The sequence below is a fragment of the Vicia villosa genome, linkage group LG4 (assembly GCF_029867415.1).
Source record: "Vicia villosa cultivar HV-30 ecotype Madison, WI linkage group LG4, Vvil1.0, whole genome shotgun sequence".
Lineage (NCBI taxonomy): Eukaryota > Viridiplantae > Streptophyta > Magnoliopsida > Fabales > Fabaceae > Vicia > Vicia villosa.
Window position 1 is genome coordinate 116,483,703 of NC_081183.1, and position 22,250 is coordinate 116,505,952.

A 22,250-nucleotide genomic window follows, 5' to 3' on the forward strand; every position below is an offset into this window, starting at 1 on the left:
TAGGTAGATTGATGTATGGTTTGATTCAATTAGACATTGGGGTTGTTAGGTTAGGTTGTTCTAAATTGGATTGAATTGATGATAATTGTGTGAACTAATTGGTTAATAATGCGTTTAAATGATGTTTTGTGGTGTATAATTGAATGTATGATGATTATATGCCTGTATGTGATGTCTGGAATCATTTTTGGGTGAAAAGGGTGTGAAATCGCAGGGTCTGTCGCATACTTGGGGTTTGCTGAAATCGCAGGTCTGCTGAGCGGAGGGGGTCCGCTGAGCAGAGGTCCCAACGTAGTTCTCTTCTGTTGGACGTCGCTAGAGGTCCGCTGAGCGAGGGTCGGAAGAATTTCGCTTCTGCCTTGTGTCGCTGAGCGAACCTTGCTGTGTGTGAATTTTTCTAAACTTTAAAATGACGTATCTTTTGATCCGTGTATCATTTCTTAGTGTCGTTTTGGACGTTGTGCAAGTAATTAAATGTTTATATGATGAATGATGAATATGGGCGGTGGCCGACTTTATTCCTTTAAAACTCGATTTAATTACTTGATGGGAATTGAACATTGTGTGCATATGAGATAGGTGTGACAATGTAGTTGATGTGATGATGAATTGATTGTGATTATTATTATGATTGTGATGAATGCATGACTATTTGAATGATGTTGAAAACATGTACATACTTATTCGGTGATGTGGTGTTGAGATGAATTGTTCATCGTGATTCGGTGATGTTTTTAAGTATGTTATGTGTGTTTCATTCATTCATATGCATTTGATGTTGGATTCCGGTGATAATGGATCATTCATGGACATATTTCCCATTGTGCGGAAATTGTGTCGGTGGGCCGTATCTCGATGAGGCGTAGATCGGTTAGGTGGATTGATTCCACGGTTTATTGGTACCACATGCATAGTGTCAGTTGTGTCATATGCATTTCGTCATATTATGATTGTGTGGATTTCGGTGTTATGTGTTGTAATCTAATATTGTGTGGATTGATGAATAATGGATGTGAATCTCAATATGTATAATTGGGTGAATGGTATATTATGATGCTTGTTGCTTATGAATTGCATAATATCTACTAACTGCGAATGAGACTCACCCTTACATGTTGTCATTTTCAGATTGAGGAGTAGCGACATTAGTGCTTGGTGAGGATGACTCGTAGAGTTTATCCACTTATGTTGGGTCGTGTCGGTCATGCTCTGGTCTTGTAACACTGGGAAACGAGAGTTTTAGAGTTTTACGAGATTACTCTGTTTTATTTGATGATGACTTGTATTTCCATTTGGTCGTATTTAACACTGTTTCTTATTCCGCTGTGATAAACATGATTGTGTTTTGGTGAACCGTTTCCTAATGAAGCATGACTTTGACCTTAGTTGATTTAATTATTTAAAATAATTGTGGCACCCTTGTGCATATGTTTTTACTCTGATATATTTACTTAAATTGTCGCGGGGTTTAGAAGGGTGTTACAGTAGTGGTATCAGAGCATAGTCGGTCGTTTGAGTCAGAGTCTCATGTCAGTTAATCCCTCGTATACGATTAGTGTAAGGTTGACACTATCGATACTTCTTGTTCTAATGAATATTGTTTTATATTTAGCAGAACAATGGCCGAAAGAGGAGGAAGAAACAATGATGCAATTGCTGAGGCTCTGGGCATGATTGCTGGTGTTTTACACACTATAAATTCTGCATCTTTCATATTCAAAAACACCTTCTTCATTAACAATTCCATACTCATAAATTTCATTATTTTTAAGTGTTTACAAATCAGAATTTTCTGTGAAACTTTCTACATTTATTTTCATTGAAAATTTATTCTAAGTTTCATACATACATTGTGAACACTTATATACTCATTGAGAATTGTTTTGCTCGAAGAAGAAGATCAATCTAAGATTGATATTGCTCTCCATCTTTCATCATAAACTCTTGTATCATTCAAAAATATTATTTCTCCTTACTATCCAGGATTGTTGGAAGTAAGTGTTGTGTTTTGAAGAGGATTGTTCTTCATTCACATTAGTGTTGTTTGATCTTAAAGGTGTTAAGAACCTTTGATCACCCTATAGGTTAGATAGTAAGCATAGGCTTGTACAATAATTCTAACTATAGTGAAATCTCTTTCGTGTTGGAAAGGGGACTGGAGTACTCTCGGATTGTGAGGGGAACCAGTATATATCCTTGCGTTCTTTACTTTTCCGCATTTTATTGCTTTCATGACTATTACCAAGAAAAGAAAAGAACCATTCAAAAACCTTCATATTTTAAACCAAAAATTGTTAGAAGCATTCTCATAAAACCGATTGAATTTTTGAAAACCTAATTCACTCCCCTCTTAGGCGTATCTTATACTTACATTAATTCCTTTCCAAAATATCATAATGTCGTTAGCATAAAAATAATGTGAGGGAACATACTGATTTTTGACAGCACTAATTAGCTTCAAGCTATTATTAAAGACTAGATTAGATAGGCCTCTAGACAACACCTCTTCAGTCATACAAAACATCAACGAAGATAACGGATTTCCCTACCTAACCCATTGTTTGCACTTGAAGAAGCCCTTAAGGTTACCATTTATACAAATGGAGATATTTGCAGAATGTAAAATGGTTTTAAACCATTTTGAGAATGTAGGATGGAAACCAAACCTATCCATGACTTTGAGCAAGAAATCTCAGTTAAGAGTATCAAAGGTCTTAGAGATCGTCTACCTTCATGGAAACTTTACCTCTAAAATATTTCCTGTTCAGGAGGTTAGCTTCCTCCGAGGTCAGTATGATGTTATCTCTTATTGATCTTCCATGAATAAATTTCTTTTATTCTTTGGAGATAATATTAGGTATTACATTACTAAGCCTATCCGCCCGGGTTTTGGATATAAAGTTTTGCTTAAAGTTTGAAATATATTACGTCTCTTAAAATTTAATTTTATACGTTTTTTAATTTTTTTAATTTTTTAAAAGGTTTATGATTTTAATTTGAATCAGTTTGAATTTAAATACCTTTACACGACTAATAATAAGAATAGTGATAAAAATAATTAAATAAAAAACATACTTAAAAATTAATAGGCTAAATTACAGTTTTGGTCCCCATATTTTAGATTTAAACAATTTTAGTTCCCCTCTCATGGTTTTTCAAAGAAAATCGATAAGATTTTTATTTTTCAACTTATATTTTTATCTACAAAGTTCAATAATAGATTTATATACAATAATTTGTCATGTTTTACAAGTAATTTGTCATTTAAAAAAATGAAAATATCGTTAATTTTAAGTCCAAAATTATCAAAGGGGACAAATACTATTTAAATCTAAAATAACAGGACCAAAACTGTTTAAATTCAAAATAGGGAAACCAATTTTGTGAATCAGAGAAAATAAGGGGACAAAAACTGTAATTTAGCCAAAATAATAAAATGAAGAGTATAAAATATTTTTTTCATTAAAAAATTCAAAAAATATAAAAGTTCATTTCACTTTAATAAATGATTTAGTTTAGAAAAAAAAAATTGTCCAATAATAGTATGATACGATTTAAAATCTAAAACCGGTGAATCGAACAAATAATTTAGTGCAGTTTAATTTTACACAAATTAAAATAGTTAGACTATTTGAGTGGAATATAATTATAGTTCAATTCCTTTCAGTTTGATTTTATTGGTTAAAATATATATCATGACACAATTTTAGTTATTAAAATTGAGTTGAATTCAATATTGAAAAATATTCTTATGATAAGATATTTGATTCGTCATGTGTGTTAATAAATATTAATTGTATCACAGGCTATTATGTCATCAAAATTATCTTATCAATTATGTCATGAAATTAGAATATTAATTGTAGTTAGAGTATATCACAAGCTACCAATAAATCTATCAGAAATGTCTAGAATTTCCTGTCTTCTCATGCTGCCACATCAAATACTCTTCCTACAAAATTTCACGTAATTTGAATTTATAATATAAGAAAAACCCATTTATTACTGATTTATTGTGGATGAAAAACCTTATGTGAGACCTCAACTTCTTTCTTCACAAACAGTTATTCCTCCATATTCTCATTTTCTATCTTCCACATTTCAAATCGATTTTATCATTAGTCTTAGATATATAATCGATCATACTTACACATTTTCTATCATGTTCATGAAACCTAATAGTGGAGATTTTGGTTTAAACCATTTTTGCAATTTGAGTCTTTCCCACCACTATTGAGAGTGAGACATGTGATATAAAATATTATTGATATTTATTTATTGTAAAGTCAAAGAAATCATTGATTGATTGATTGATTGTAATTTTTAATTTTTGTGATTGTAATTTTTAACTTCTTATTAATAATAGTTGAAGCATTATGGTCTATTTGCACGTGATCTTAAAAGAATAGTTTCTTGGTATAATGAATCAACACCCCTATTTTCATAATTAGTATATATTATTTCAAAATGATCTTTAATTTTTTATATTTTAAGTGCAAATAATAAATAAGCATTATGATCTATTTGCACGTACAATGAATCAACACCCCTATTTTCATAATTAGTATATATTATTTGATCTTTAATTTTTTATATTTTAAGTGCAAATAATAAATAAATCTCATTGATTGATTGATTTTATGTTTGAGTGATATTTATATTAAATTTTAATAATTATCAAAATTGTAGATATTACAATATGTAAATAACATAATATTTTATATTAATTTATAGAACTAAAGAATATTTTAATTGGCTTAAAAATGCATTTTTACCCCTAACCTATTCCTTTACATTATCTTCAGCCCATGACCCATTTAGCAAATTACTCTATGTATAAGCTATATAAAGATTTGCAATATTGGATAAAATTTTGATGTGGGACACACCATAACTCTTATGTTTCACAAAACAAAACTACCCCCCATTGTAGTAGCTTTAAAGCTGCTTACAAATTTCACACCATTGACCTATCCTGCAAATTTTACACCTTATTCCTCAATCCAACCATTTCATCACAACCATTTCAACACAACACAAATATTCTTTGTCTGTTATATCATTGGATCATTTTTTTGATGTTGTTTATTATCTTCTGATCCATTTTAAACAGCATCGTAAGACCCAAATTAACGTTTTAAATTATGTTTTTTTCAAGATCTAGTAAAGTCAAAGTTAAGTATTCTATTACAACCATGATGCAAACTGGAAATCCATATCTATAATATAAGAAAACCAATTGTTCTTGAAATTCCATATTTACCCTTCTTTGCAATTTGGACTGACACTTGGATGCTCTAAACGACTACCTTCCAATTGCCCACTTTCTGTCTCCACCTTTTTCTTCCTTGCAGATTTCAAGCTTCACGTGTGACACTGTTTCTATTTCCCTCGAGAAGACAAACTTTCAAATGCCATGCTTTTCCATCATATCACTACTTGTCACACCTACTCTACTTCATCTTCCCCCCTCCCTCTTCAGTATCCCTCCCACAAACTTCTATCTTCCTCCATCCACCCTAAATCTGTGCTGAACCTTCGTTTTCATTTTCTCTCCACCGAAAAGTCTCGCTCCCTCTCTCTACCATGGCCAGACCGTTCGAAAATATTGCCGACATCAATGACACAAAGGATTTGTGGAAGGTGGCGGTTCGTGTGGAGCATAAATGGAGTGTTATTTCCAACAACAAAGAACACTTTGAAATGATTTTTGTCGACAAACATGTAAGGTTTAAACGTTGCATTTTTTAAGATCTTTTGAGTCAATAAAAGTTTTGCATTGTTTGTTTGACGTTGCTGCAGAAAATAGATGTTAGGGTTTAGTGTTTGATATATGTATAATACTGTACTGACTCATATGATACCTTTCCCAGGGGTGTGATATCCATGTTGTTGTACCAACGACGTATATGGCGGCATACAATGACAGATTTGCATTGGACCAGACCTATACAGTGTCGAACTTCAAAGTTGAGCGTAATAACTTGGTGTTTAAACCTTCTGGCCACGGGTTTATGGTGAAGTTTACTGGAGGAACAATTGTATCTGATGTCAACAAACATGAGATACAACCAAAGCAACACATGTTTACGAGTTTTGTTGATATTATAACCGGGAAAACTCGGAAGGATATGCTTATTGGTAATATAATATATATTACCAATAATGTTCCTCTTATCTCTTTTGTTTATATGTTTATCTGGAATATAATATGTATGTTAATGATGTTTCTCTGATGATTTTGGTTTACATGCTTCTCGGTAATATATACCATAAATAATGTTTCTCTGATGTGTTTTGTTTATATGCTTATCGGTAATAACATTTTATTGTTGATATATATGACTCCCAGACATTTTTGGTATTGGTGAAAGTATCGGGTATGCCCAGAGACATCGCGGAAGTAAGAAATTACAGGTTAATTTGGTCCTAAGGGATGCAACGTATGTCTTTCCACCTTCAAAGTCTATCTGAGTGTCTATTTATGTATATGCAGTTTACTAACTACCATCATTTACCATGCCCAGGAACAATACAATTAATTGCACCCTTTGGGAGACTTATGCTGCTCAATTCTTCAAGGTTGATGAAGAACGGGTTAATACGTCCGTTCCAATTGTTATAATGCTTCGATATGCAAAAATTAAAGAAGAAGGTTGGACTTTTAATACTCTTTTATGCAAACTTTAATTTCAATGTAAGTTTATAGTCTTCTTTTTTAAATGCAGGACAATATCCTCTTTCGGTTACAAACACCTTCCATGTTACGCAATCACATATCAATGCAGATTTGCCAGCAGTGAAGCATTTCCTTGAAAGGTATCCTAAATACTTTGATATCTCTCCTAAATAATAGTTTATGATTCCTTACATGCGTGACTCCCGAGTTTATGTTGCAGTATACCTAAGGAGACTATGAGCGCGGTCTCTAGCCAGCTTAGCCTAAATTCATAGAACGTCTCCCGCTCCACGAATTCTGACAATTCGAGACAAACTCCTATGCAGAGATTGTTGTCTGGTGCTTTGGCTCTGCCTCTCATTGAAATAAAGAAACTGAAACAGGTGCGAAGGGATCTTCATGGATATTAACTGATTTCCAAATACACTGCCACATAATATTCTAAGGCAATTTCCGATTTTCTTCAATGCAGGTCTCTTTCTGCGCTACCGTTGTTGAAACCAAAAAACTGATTGCCTCTTCCTTCGGCTGGTGTTACCGAGCATGCCATTCATGTCCTAAAGCTGCACGTGGTGATGAACCTCCTTTCATATGCGATAACAATCATAAAACGGAGGCTGAAATATGGAGGTGAAGTTAATTTTTTAAATGTTCACTCCTTATCATTAATCACTCTTTGTTAATGTTTGTTTTAATCCATATTCCAGGTATAAAATTGAAATAGAGGCTGTGCATAAGGGCGTACCTTGCAAATTCATATTTTGGGACCGGGAATGTACGGATCTCTTGGAAATTTCTGCTGCTCAAATGCGGGATACAATGATACAGGTTAATTACTTATATCACTATATTCATGGTTGCTTTTTATTCAACATTTGTTTTACCAATGTTACTATTTTGTTTCAAAGGCTGGAATCACTGATCCTCTGGAGTTCCCATTAGCTCTTGATAAGATGCTTGACTTGGAGCTGGCTTTTAGAGTTAAGTGGCAGCCAAGCTGGGACTCATGCTCCGTTGTTATGCTCATTAAAGATAAACCCTTTGTCCAACAATTAAAGGCTCCGTGGGAACATACACAGGTATTAAGTAACCAACTTATCGCACGCGTTCTTTGATTTACAATCCCCGCAATCTGTACTGATCTTTAATATGCTTTTGACAGAAGGTGTCCACTTCTCAGCCCTCTGTAACACCTCTAACGGAGCAGGTATTATCATGCCTTCGTGATAATTTTATTACGCCGTTTATGTCTTTGATTTACAATCCCCACAATCTGGCTGATCTTTAATATGCTTTTGACAGAAGGTGTCCACTTCTCAGCCCTCCGTAACACCTCTAACGGAGCAGGTATTATCATGCCTTCGTGATAATTTTATTACGCCGTTTTTGTTTGCATATCTCACCAAAAATATTGGATACCTGTTATGTAGATTAAAGAGAGCGTCGACGAAGCAAAAACTGATGCTGCAGAAGAGTGTGAAATTCTTACGGTATCCTTCCAATGACTGAATATGTGTTTGGCATTTCAACAGCAAAGTAAATGAAAATAACACTTGCGATTTTGTTCTTACAGGATGTGGAAATTACATCCAGGCATAATCCTGATCCGGTCACACCTACTGCAAAAAGGCATATTGGTGATGGCTCCAACGAATCAACTACCGTGGCTGGGATGTGTGATGGAGAGCTGTCATCAACAAAACTTAAAAAAATCATCAAGTTGGAGAAGAATATTTGAGGAATATTTCAAGATTTTTCATCTTTTGCTGTCTTTGACATTTTGCTTTGTAATATTTTGGATCCATATTTTGCTATGTTCTTTATAATCATTGTTCACTACTGCAACAAGACAAGCCTAATGAGCATATATTAAGTAATCTTTCACTCTATATTTAAATAGCTTACATGTTATTACTTATTTCTTTTGGGTTTATAGAACATGTTGTATCAGCAAGTTTTCAAAACACACATGAAAAACAACTGCCCAGGTGCTGGAGAGCCTATCACCATGTTTTTCCAAATTGTTTTGTCCACATGCTTGGATATTAAGAGCCTGCATGCAAAAGTGTGGCTGCCACACACCCCATGCTTACTCAAACAAACTAATAACACTATGTTTTCCTATTTTTCATAAAATTTCTAACCACCAAATGTGTTTTTCATTTGTTTTTTTTTCTATCCAACCATGGTGCTATCTATTTGTTTATTATAAACTATAATAAACCAATATGAATAATATACTACATATTCATAAACTTTTATTATGGTAAACAAACAGTTACAATTTGCATTTTTCGAACAATTTCTTTTTTCCAAACCACAGACATATGCCACACATTCTTGCCTTCTTATTTATATGATGATCAACCTACCTAGGTACCTACATTAGCCTGACTGCACAATGGAAGAGGCAGAAACAAAACTCAATCATCAAAAATGCAAAAGAAACAACATACTTTACACTTCTCCCATTTCCCAATAAAATAATAGCCCCATAGCTGTATTATGACTTGATGTTCACTTACCACTAAGACATTGAGTGTACAAATTTATTTCTACAAGTACCTATTTTTATATTTACAAATTTAAGTTTCAAATTTCCAAACTATTATTTTTTCCCATACATATTTCATGTAGCGGGAAAACTTAAATTTTCAAACTTACCCTCTATTTTTGGGACTGCATATTCACACCATTTCACATGAGCTGTTTACATGATAGAGTCTTCCAGCACCTATCATTTGATGCAACCTTCTACAAAACCTCACACCACATTGACATTGTACTCATTTTGAACAGTAGTTCCTGTGGATTTTCCGCAACTGTCTGCTAAACCGACTCCTGTCAACCATGGACTCCGATTCTGCAACAAACACCGTTGATGCTTATTATGTTGCCAGACGAAGGAGAAGACTTATATTATCGGCAAGGAGACGGTCACGGGAGGGTGTAGACACTCAACGTCCTATCATCCCGGTATGTCCGAGTGTAAGTACGATTCCAGACTTCCATTCTGTTGATGAGGTTATTCCAAACTTATCTTCGGCACACAATCATTCACATGGAACCCCTGCATCCTCTAACTATCAATTCTTGGAAAATTCTGTGAATGCCGCAGTGTCTAGAAAGAAGAGGAGGATAACATTGTCTAACAAGAGGAATACACCTTATAATGCAAACAAGGAAAATATTTGCATGGCCGGAGATTCTACTATAACCAGTACTCAAACACCGACATCCGGTTTGCGTTATCCACTTGCTGGTCATCTATCTAACATCATGAACACATCCCCGTCCCAGAGACATGCACCTCAACCTATGTCTCATAAAAAAACCAGGTTACATCGGAATTCTAGAAATAACTTACTTGCCAGATTCAACCAAACTGTTCCACCTTATTGCAACACCGACAAGGCATCTACCTCTAAAGCACCTACTCAGTGTCATGTCGCGAACTCAAATTTTACCGCATCAGCTCAATATTCAGATGATGCAAATTCTGATTCTGAAGTTGATTTGAACATCTGTAGTAGTTCTGATGATGATGAAGACGTTGATAACGAACCTTTAGTCGATTCTCATCTCGAAGGTTTGTCTGCCTACCAACCCATGTTTATGTTCTTTCAAATATTTTTACTGCTAACGCATTTGATCCTAACCATGTTTGACAATGCAGAATACTCTGACATAGGAGATCGAGCTTGGGAATGTCCTTCATGTCACGCATCTATGTGGTACCAAGAACGCATAGGAAAAACAAGGCATACCACTGTTCCAAAATTCACACGGTGCTGCAGAGGTGGGAAAGTTGTTCTTCCGCTGTTGAACGATCCTCCGCAACTGCTGCAACATCTTCTACATAATGGAACCCGTGCAGACAGTAAAAACTACCAAAGCAACATTAGAACTTACAATGCCATGTTTTCATTCACTTCGGCTGGAATGAAATTTGACAATACTGTTGCGGATGGAGGAGGCCCGCCGACCTTAAGACTGCATGGTCAGACCTGTCATCGAATAGGTACATTAATCCCGGAAGATGGAAGACCGCAATATGCGCAACTATATATTTATGACACCGACAACGAAGTAGATAACCGGCTTAAATGTTTCGGGTAATTTTACTTATGCATATATGATAATTCCTTCAATTTGTACTGTATCACCGCACTAACTGACCTTTTTAAAATTCCTCATTCAGCGACAACACAGTTATGAAGAGGGATATTGTCTCGAATCTGAAAGTTATGTTAGACATATGCAATCCACATGCAAAGGCTTTTCGGATGGCGAGAGATCTGTTGAAAGCCAACGCTTTCTTGGACTTGAAACTACGCCTAATCAGTGATAGACCCGAAGATGGACGTGTCTACAACACACCAACTGTGTCGGAGGTTGCTGCTCTTATTGTTGGCGATATCGATCCTAACACACCAAGAGACATTATCATTCACGCTCGCGATGGACATTTTCAAAAAATTGATGAGTTTCATCCCGCTTATTTGGCTTACCAATACCCTCTCATTTTTGTGTATGGGGAGGATGGATACAGGAAGAATATTCTCCACAGATATGAGCATGAACAAGAGGTTACCAGAAAAAATCGTCAGTCCATCAAAGATTGGCTGTCATTCCGATTACAGGAACGTCATTCAGAGGCAAAGACATTACTTCATTCGAGAAGGCTATTTCAGCAGTTTTTAGTGGATGGATTTGCAATGATGGAGTCCGAAAGACTCAATTGGCTGAGGGCTAATCAGTCCAAATTACGAGTTGGAAAATATAACCAGTTGCAGGATAAAAATCGCGGTACACAATCAAATACATCAGCTAAGAGGGGAAAACGTGTCGTTTTACCATCAACTTTTGTTGGCAGCAAAAGATACATGGATCAACTTTATTTCGATGGTATGGCCATTTCAAGCAAATTAGGATTCCCAGATTTATTCGTTACATTTACTTGCAATCCTGCATGGCCGGAAATAACACGTGCACTCACCGGCACTTCGTTGAAGCCTCATGATAGACCGGATTTAATTACCAAAGTTTTCAAACTCAAATTTGACGAGCTAATGACTGATATAACAAAGCGCCATGTACTTGGTAAGGTTATAGCATGTAAGTACTTCTGCCTAAATCTACAGCCGTAAATATTCACAATGTTTAATGATTACATCTAACAGCTGTTACCTTCTGAATTATGTCACAGTTATATACACTATTGAATTTCAGAAACGAGGGTTTCCGCATGCTCACATTTTAGTTTTTTTGCACCCCTAGAGCAAATATCCAACACCCTCCGACATCGATAAAATCATCTGTGCCGAGATTCCTGACCCAGATGTTCATCCGGTGTTGCACAACTTGGTTTTGGCACACATGATGCACGGACCTTGTGGTCCAGCACGCATGAAGTCTCAGTGCATGAAGAATAGAAAATGCTCTAAATACTTCCCAAAAAAATACCAAGACCAAACCATTGTTGATTCAGATGGGTATCCCCTATACAGGAGAAGATCTAATTCCCATGTTATTAACAAGAATGGTGTCGCTTTGGACAATCGTCATGTTGTGCCTTACAATACCAGATTTCTTCTGAAGTATCGTGCACATATTAACATGGAGTGGTGTAATCAAATTACATCTATCAAATATCTTTTTAAGTACATACACAAAGGATTTGATCGAATCACAGCAACAATTTCATCTTCAAATTCCACATCGGGATGTGACACACAGCCTGTTGATGAGATTAAACAATATCTGGATTGTAGGTATGTCTCCCCGAGTGAAGCATGTTGGAGAATTTACTCTTACAACATTCATGGTAGGAAACCCACAGTGGAACGTATGTTTTATCATTTAGTAGGTGAAAAAGCAGTCTACTACCCGGATCACGCTAGAATGGAAAACGTCTTGGAAAAAGCAAGTGTGACGGAATCAATGTTCACTGCTTGGTTGGCTGCTAACATGAAATACGAAGACGCACGGGAGTTGACATATGGACAATTTGTCTCTAAATTTGTTTATGAAAAGAGGACCAGAACATGGAAACCTCGCAAGAAGGGTTTCACAATTGGCCGTTTAATATGGGTTCCACCCACCACTGGAGAACTGTTTTATTTGCGAATGATGTTGACAGTGGTGAAAGGACCATCATCGTACGAAGAAATTCGCAAAGTTGGTGACATTCAGTTCGATACTTTTAGGGATGCCTGCTTTGCAATGGGCTTCCTCGAAGACGATCGAGAATACATTGGCGCAATAAAGGAAGCGAGTGAGTGGGGTTCGGGTCATTTTCTCCGCAAGCTTTTTGTAGTCATGCTTTTGTCTTCCGCTGTTAATAGACCTGGTCATGTCTGGAACGAATCATGGAAGCTATTATCTGATGGCCTGCTGCATGAACAAAGACTGTTGGCTCATAATACAGGTTGTATATATCTGTCTATTTTTAACCTGGTTTTTACTGCTGTATGCAGAATAATAATAAATCTCACCTGCCAGTACAGCATGCTTCAGGATCATCGGCATAATTACTTTGAATGTGAATGTGTCATTCATCCTATACTTAATGTGTTCTGTTTCAAGCTGCTATAATTAGATATCAAAAGCATGCATCTGCCTGGAACTTAAATTGTACATTCAATTTGTTCCAAAACATCTCGGAGTCATTCATCCTATAGTTAATGCCTTATGTTTCAAGTTTCTATATTTAGATATCACGAGTCATGCATCTGTCACCAACTTAAAGGGTACATTCAATTTGAGCCAACTTTGTTCTTAGTGTTATGACTTTTGCCGCTAACTTTTGGTTTTTATTTCAAATTCTTCAGAATTGGTTTTGACTGATGAACAGCTAAAGAATTTGACTTTAACTGAGATCGAAAAACTCCTTCAGGCTAATCGACGTAGTCTCAAGGATTTTAAACCAATACCGTATCCGGACGGGTATGTCCTACAACAATTGGGCAACCGATTGATATATGATGAACGAAGCTACGATGTGTCTACAATGACCTCAGAATACACACGCCTTTTCAATTCTCTGACAGGTTGGTACACGTGATTATCCTTTAAGTAGACGAATCCGATAAATTCAATTCATACCACTTAATCTTCTTTCCTTTTCATTAGATGAGCAAAGGACAATCTTTGATACAATTATGGCGTCTGTCCGTGCTCAGAGAGGTGGTGTGTTCTTCCTACATGGCTACGGAGGAACCGGTAAAACGTATATGTGGCGAACACTTGCAAGTGCTTTGAGGTCAAAACATGATATATGTTTAACCGTGGCAACAAGTGGAATAGCTTCACTGTTATTGCCTGGAGGTAGAACTGCACACTCTAAATTCAAGATACCCGTTCCAACAATGGATAATTCTACCTGCGACATTACATATAACGATGATGTTGCAGAACTACTAAGGCAGACAAAGCTTATTATATGGGATGAGGCACCCATGGCACACAAACATGCATTTGAAGCACTTGATCGAACTTTGAAAGACGTAATGAGCACATACAGTAATTCAAAGGACGTGTTTGGTGGCAAGGTAGTTGTGTTCGGCGGTGATTTTAGACAGATTTTGCCCGTTGTGCCCAGAGGGAGTCGTTCAGATATTGTACATTCTGCCATTAATGCTTCTTACATATGGCGTGATGTCCAAGTGTTAAACTTAACACAAAATATGCGACTTCAATCCGGGCCAAATGAACATGAAAAGAAAGAAATTGCAGAATTCTCAAAATGGTTGTTGCAAATAGGTGAAGGAAAACTTTCTGAGCCAAATGATGGATTTGCTAACATTGAATTGCCACCGGAACTGTTAATTACGGATTACGACGACCCTGTTGTTGCCATTGTCAATAGTACGTACCCCGATTTTATCGAAAATTACCAGTCCAACGACTACCTCAAAAGTCGCGCCATTCTTGCTTCTACATTAGAAGTTGTTGATCAACTAAATGATCATGTTCTTGATTTGATGCCAGGTTGTCATACTCTTCCAATGTCTTCTATTTATCTAGAAATATTAATCTGTTCCACTAATATGAAATTATTTTTGACTTAGGGGAGATCAAAGATTACTACAGCTCAAATACGGTTGATAAGTCCGAGATTCATGACACCAACGTAGTTGATATCCTAACACCTGAGTTTCTCAGTTCACTAACCACTTTCGGATTACCTAACCATCACATTAAGTTGAAGGTTGGAACACCTGTTATGCTTATGCGAAACATCGATCAGTCTGAGGGTTTGTGTAAAGGCACTCGGGTTATGATAACTAAGCTTGCAAACCATGTCATCGAAGCGAGGGTAATGGTCGGAAAAGGTTATGGAAACTTGGTGTACATCCCTAGAATGGATATGTCACCCTCACAATCCCCTTGGCCTTTCAAACTTAAACGGCGTCAATTTCCAATAGTGGTATCGTATGCAATGACGATCAACAAGTCTCAAGGACAGTCTCTAGATACGGTGGGACTTTACTTGCCAAGAGACGTATTCACTCATGGTCAAATATATGTTGCAATATCAAGGGTCACAACAAAACAAGGAATAAAAATTTTGTTATACGATGAAAACGACAAGTTCAAGTCGACAACCACCAATGTTGTTTACAAAGAAGTTTTCAACAATATCTAAATGCAACCCCATGGTTTCAGGTATTTGATTTTTTACGTCTCCGCCCATTTTTTTTTACGGTACTATCAATTCCATGTCCATGTAGGTTTACCAAAATGTATATTTCACAGACCAGATTTGGAGTACCTATGCTAACTACACACCTGTAGTAAATCATGGGTATGTATGTTCTTTTTTGTTTTAACGATCAACTTTACTGTTATGTATTTCAGGTTGGTGAGATTTGTGCTCCTTTCCATTATATGAAAAGGGAACCCGCGGATTCCAGTTGCATTGGTGGAGAATGAATGCTAAATCGTGTTAAAATTTACATTCCAACCATTTACTACTATCGCTGTTAATTTTGTTTTTTATCTTCTGATTCAATGACAGCAAGTGATGTACACTCTAATATTCAAACCATTAATATCACAAACTGTTTTATTTTCGCGGGTTCAAGACGAAATCTAAGTTACGTAAAACAGGTGAGATGAGATACACAAATATATCTCTTAAGGATACGGAAATAAATATACATAACACCTTCGGGTCAAAGAAGAAACATCAAGTCTAAATAGAAGTCTATCACCGTTTTTGAATTCATTGGCCTTGCAAAACTCATCCCATCCAGGGCCTAACTTCATGCGCAGAGGTGCACCAAAATTTAACACCGACATCGAACGAGGCATCCCATTGTCACCGCACAACACAATATTTTCATATCCATGCTCTATTAGAGTCGTTACAAAATCATCCTGCAATTTCTATAATGCAATGATTAATTAGTTGTTGAGATTCTAATACATCCTATTTCTAAAAATATTAAAACAAACTAACAAAGATTATACTCAACAAATTTTGGCAGATCCACGCTGAACGGATGCAACATCACGTCAAACGCATATATCTCCTTGTGAAGAACATATCTACTGTGAAATCGTGGCAAATCCTGTTGTCTCGCTACCTCCTTAATCGATAAAATCCCATAATTGTTGTTACCGTAATAACCCACTGTCAAAACAACTTCATCGGGTAGATTGTAATAGCATTGGAGACAAGGCCAGCCGCTGATAATCATTGGGTGAAAATTCTTTTGGTTAAATATCAATTCGTGGTGAACACCTTGGTTGTTCAACATTGTCCAACTTTTTGATATTTCGTCTCCTCTCTCAAGCACAAATTTCGGATCAATTTCTGGATACAACTACAAGTATGACAGAATAATTCTAATTATGATGGTTCAAATAGAAAGCTGAAGCAAAAAGCATATTTAGAAAAAAATTTAAAAACACCAACAAAATTTAAGAACCTGCGAGGCAACTTTTGCAATTAAAAAATACTCAATCATTTCTGAATGCTTAAGATCTCCACACAGTTCCATGTTGTGTCTTCCTCCAAACAATTTGTTTTGTCTCAACTTTTCCTGCTTGCTTTGAAATACATGGACATGGGAGAGGTTCTATTTATTTCCAAACTATGTTCACCAAATAAAACTTTATTCACGTCTGAACAGTGGTAGGTAATTTGTTCTGACTTGAACATGTGATGCAATGTTGTCTTATAGTGGAGAAAGGAATATGGTAAAATAAGTATTCTCCATTCTTTCTCACATGTGCACAGTACTAGAATAGACAGCACAAATGCGGTACCACTTTTGCTTTTAATTTTCTGGTAGGGGTCCACCACAGATATCAACATGTGATATGTTTCAATTGAATAAAAGCAGGACACTTAGAGATTTGGAAGCTACCCGAACAAGGACTATTTTACAACAACTTTTATTTACTTCTTGGCAATGGGTCCACCTTTTAACATATGTATCTAAATGAAACAGAATCTGATGTCAATTTAATATCCAAAACGTCCCTCCATGCAACTCATGCATGGACACTCATAAACGTACATATTACTTGAACGTGAAAACTTCCAAATCTAACATGATTTCTACCAACTCTATTCATTCAATTAAAAGATGATATATAAAGTAGCTCCAGATAGAACTTGCATTCAATAGCATATGATTCAATGAAAATTACAACAGACCCCAAAATATTACATATACCATAATGATCAGGGTCTGAACTTCTTAAATACATCTATTACATTGACAAAGTCAGTTCAGCAACTACCTAAATATCAAAATCTACATCATTCCCTAAACACTTGCCCCAATGCGATTCAGGGCATTTTGATATATGTGTTACCAATAAAAATTAGGTCAAACCTAACATTATGGTAACTGAGTGAATAAAGACCTAAAACACAAAATACATGAGTAAAACATAACAGGAAGTTAGGAGTTAACCATCAACATATGCTGCATAATATAATAATAGCCCCAATAGCAAATTATAAACCATTACACTGAGGATAATGTTTCTAAAATAATTAGCATTCAAACACAAAATTACAGAAGAACACTTAATACAGATATATCAGTTTAAATTAAAACACTACTTCACCAAAGTAGACATCTACTAATGGAATTCACAGCCTTCCTGACTTTTGCACACCAAAATGACATTTTAACATAATAACGCGATGGTAACCAAATCGCACTATCAGCGATTCACCACAGTAACCACTAATCTTGATGCAGGAGGATTGCGAACGGCAAAAACCAGCTTGTCTCCCTTTTTAAGTTCCCTCTCATTGGCGAACTCATACCATCCACGTCCTATAAACCTTCCAACCTTATTCTTCTTCTCTGCAAAGTGAACTTCACAAAGATAGTGTTTTCCTGTATCAGCATCATGCATTTGTAGCACCTTATCATCCTTCAACAAATTCATCCCAACAACTTTCTGAGGAATTTCCTGCAGCATACAACAATATTGTAAATCAATGATAACATGGCCCAACTCATTGTTAGGACTAATGTATATAATTATTATAACATAATCTACTCACCAGCAAATGATTTCTAACACTTTTCCCACACTTTACTTTCAGTTTCCATACATGGTATGTTGTGGTCCTTCCAACTACTTTTTCTTTGATCTCATCTTCATCTTCCGAACTACATCAAAAAACATTTACAAAACCAATTTTTTTCCATACCTTATCATATTACCTGTACACTATTAATGAAATTTAAGTTAACCAATACCTGTCACTGTCTGAGGATATGGAAATATAACCTGACCCACTGCCTATCAGACCTTTCATTTTCTTCGAAACCCTATCTTCGTTTGAATTCTCTCCCTTTTCAGTCACACCCACCTTTGCCTCCTCCGCATCAACTACACAGTCAACCATTTCATTTCCTTTTTTCACACTCTTCCCGTTCTCTACTGAGTTACCGACTTCAGTTTTCCTTTTCAAACCAGATGAACCAACAACCCTGTTTCCAACTCCAGATCCCATGTTCTTTTCGCATTCAACATGCCTGTTCTCGACGTACGATTTCATCGCCTTATCGATCTTCATTCTTCTCCATCTTGCCTCGGCCTCAAGTGATTGAAGGGACCTGCATAAATTGTTAAATTTTTAACAACGGTATTTCATGCCACCGCTAAGAGGTGGTAAAACAGAAAATACATAAACAGTTTTTAGCAAAACAACGTAAGACAACCAATGTAATACTCACCTCTGTTGTCTTTGACCGTTAAATGGGTTCCCGTAACCATTGCTTGCCATTTTTCTGCTGCGTGATGAACCCCAGATGTGCACGAATCCAACTGTTACAAACTGAACAATAGCGGCAGCAGAGAACACAATTGTTGCCCTAATTTCCCTTAAATATCTTATTAATCATGCTTACCTTGTGACCATTGGATCAATGCCATGGAACCAAAGCCCAACTGTTTTCTTAGCCCAATATTGTACTCTATTTTTTTTAAGTTAGTCCAGTTACGAATGCAATTTGTTGGTTCAAATTTATTTGTTCACATGTTATTGTTAGATACTAAATGTTCTTTTCCGTATTGTATCTATTTTAGCCCTAACCATTAACATACTATAATTCTTATGGATTGCAACATTTACCACTTTTTTGTTTTTTATTTTTTCAAAAAATCCTTTCTTTTATGGTTTTTTCAATTACTGCACTATTTTAAACCACATTTTTATTATTTTATATTTTATCTATGTTATTAACTATAATGCCACCTAGATATAATTCTATTTTTTTATGGCCATTCAAAACAATAAGTTATGGTTATTCACATTCAGCACTCCATCATACTTAATAAAGAGGATGTTGGCTTTTTGGTAAAATTCCTAATGTAATTCCCATGCAACTATGATAAATCCACCATCAACACTTCTACAATACATGGTCAAATAGACTTTTGTCTTCTGTTAGTTCATTTGCTCTATATTACCTGCATATAAATATTAATAAAATACATACACACTAAATACTATTTTAAAGACTACTGCTAAAGAATTTAAACTAATTCCATGCAACACCACCTATTGTGAAAATGATTACATAAGTTTTAATATCGACAAACAGCTTGAAACATGAAAACTAAATATAATATCACTGAACCAACTTAACAAAACTCCAGGTTCATTAGTCATAGGCTGAAACCACCAAATTAAATTGTCTGATAATTAGGAGTATTAAACAAAATGTCTGAACAACATCCTTGAAAACATACTGACTACAGATAAGGAAATGTTACACCGAACCCCGCCGCTCAACATGAACCATTATTTCATCCACTGGTGGGTATCGGATGACAAAGTGCACTTTGTCACCTACATTCAGTTCTGCTTCCTTCGCGAAATCATACCAGCCACCTATCAGGTACATCTCTTTCTTCTTTGCCCTCTTCTTAATCTCGCAATAATACGACACTTCCTTATCTACGTCGTAGACAACTATACTCCCTTTTCTTCCAAGAAGACAGCTGTTGATTACGTGGACGGGAAATTGCTGCACAAAGGACATAAAATAAACACATTTATCTAAATCATACATGCTACAACGGATAAACTATGTCACTTAATAAGGCACTTACCAACACATTGGTACGCATCTTCTTTGGATCTCTAACTTCACGTATCCAGTACTCTTCTTCCTCTTCCTCATATATTGGAGTGTACATCCTGTAATTTTACTAAATTAATTGGGAATAATTTTCTTTGGATTCCAACTAAAATACTACAAAACAATAAATCATTACCCTTTTATGTCCGATCTTTCACTATCAGATGCAACCGTAAAGTATTCCTTCGAAGCCGAGTTTCCACCCACAGGTCCAGGATATGAATCTGCGACCTTGCCCTTCTTTTTGTCCTTGCTTCTGGGTCCACCTTCAACACATCCGACGCTTTGACGCTTCCCCAAGTTACGCTTTCCCTTACCGTGCAAATTTTCCTCAGCCAAAGGAGCTATGGCATTGCCTTTTTCCATTGACGGGTTCTTCTTGAATGATGCATTTACAGCCTTATGTTGTTTGTTATGCTTGGAAGACGGCAGGCCATTCGGCTCAAAATCATTCCTTCATGGAAAAACATAACAACTTGCAAATTAAACACGCTGTATTATAAACATAGGTCAATCTGTTAAAAAACAAAACCTCTCACCGTGTACTCCACATAACTTTTACGCTTAAAGAAATCATTATGACCTCACTGCATGTACCGATGTTTATAACACATTTACCTTTCGGTGTCACTTGATTGTTCAACCTTTACATTCAAAGTTTTTCGTGTCGCACCTCCTGCACTTCCTGAGTAATTAACTTTCCCCATTCCTATCTTGCCCACCCGTGACGATACTTCGCCATTACCAACTAATGCAGCCTTTCCCTTTGTTTTTGCCAACACTTTGTCATGTTTTTTGCTCCTACACACGGTCACACACAAAACAAGGTCATCTTATTTCCTACTAGCTACCTCTTGAACCGGAATATAACAATAACATTTCATGTTCATGTTAATGAATCAGTATAACTCATACCTTGCAGAAAAAGATCTTCGATAAACGGTTGCGTGATACATGTTTCTCTCAGAACTACCACCAGACCCCACCACCTTTCCTTTTCCCTTTCCTTTATGGAACCTGAAGGATAGAAAAACACTTAGAAAGGGGGGGTTTGAATAAGTGTAGCTTTAAAAAACTCGACAGATAAAAATAAATTGCACAGATATTTTTATCCTGGTTCGTTGTTAACTAAACTACTCCAGTCCACCCCCGCAGAGATGATTTACCTCAACTGAGGATTTAATCCACTAATCGCACGGATTACAATGGTTCTCCACTTAGTCAGCAACTAAGTCTTCCAGAGTCTTCTGATCACACACTGATCACTCCAGGAACAACTGCTTAGATACCCTCTAAGACTTTTCTAGAGTATACTGATCCACACGATCACTCTAGTTACAACCTGCTTAGATAACCTCTAAGACTTCCTAGAGTATTCTGATCCACACGATCACTCTAGTTCCTTACAACTTAATGTAATCAATTCTAAGAGTATTACAATTGCTTCTTAAAAGCTATAATCACAAACTGTGATATTTCTCTTAATCGTTTAAGCTTAATCTCACTAATATATTACAACAGCAATGTAGTGAGCTTTGATGAAGATGAAGATTCTGAGCTTTGAATTTGAACAGAGTTTCAGCAAGTTAATAGGCGTTGTTTTGGTGCAGAATCGTTAACCTTGCTTCTCATCAGAACTTCATATTTATAGGCGTTGGAGAAGATGACCGTTGAGTGCATTTAATGCTTTGCGTGTTCCGTACAGCATCGCATTTAATGTTATACGCTTTTGTCAACTACCTCGAGCCTTGTTCACGCTGTGTCTACTGACGTAGCCTTTAGTAGCTTTTAACGTTCCTTTTGTCAGTCAGCGTAGCTTGCCACTTGTACTTTCTTCTGATCTGATGTTTGTGAATACAACGTTTGAATATCATCAGAGTCAAACAGCTTGGTGCAAAGCATCTTCTGATCTTCTGACCTTGAAGTGCTTCTGAGCGTGATAC

General features: G+C 36.1%; 1 protein-coding gene and 1 pseudogene across 1 annotated transcript; both read left to right on the forward strand.

Moving 5' to 3' along the window:
- The first annotated feature begins 5,586 nt into the window (after positions 1–5,586).
- On the forward strand, positions 5,587–8,417 carry LOC131597723 (uncharacterized). The gene is made up of 14 exons (XM_058870400.1): positions 5,587–5,724; positions 5,874–6,141; positions 6,353–6,443; positions 6,528–6,655; positions 6,729–6,819; positions 6,900–6,924; positions 7,006–7,062; positions 7,152–7,309; positions 7,387–7,507; positions 7,588–7,758; positions 7,842–7,886; positions 7,982–8,026; positions 8,110–8,169; positions 8,253–8,417. Exons 1-14 carry the CDS (start codon positions 5,587–5,589, stop codon positions 8,415–8,417), a joined length of 1,563 nt encoding a protein of 520 aa, XP_058726383.1.
- A 1,112-nt stretch (positions 8,418–9,529) lies between these two features.
- LOC131597724 (uncharacterized) lies at positions 9,530–15,329 on the forward strand (annotated as a pseudogene).
- The last annotated feature ends 6,921 nt before the right edge of the window (positions 15,330–22,250 follow it).

Bases quoted from the DNA above. Each gene is read 5' to 3' on its own strand.
- LOC131597723 (XM_058870400.1), top strand. From the start codon at position 5,587: ATGGCCAGACCGTTCGAAAATATTGCCGACATCAATGACACAAAGGAT. The intron at 6,820-6,899 runs GTATCCTAAATA...TTTATGTTGCAG, and splicing joins GTGAAGCATTTCCTTGAAAG to TATACCTAAGGAGACTATGA. The intron at 6,925-7,005 runs GTCTCTAGCCAG...ACTCCTATGCAG, and splicing joins CTAAGGAGACTATGAGCGCG to AGATTGTTGTCTGGTGCTTT.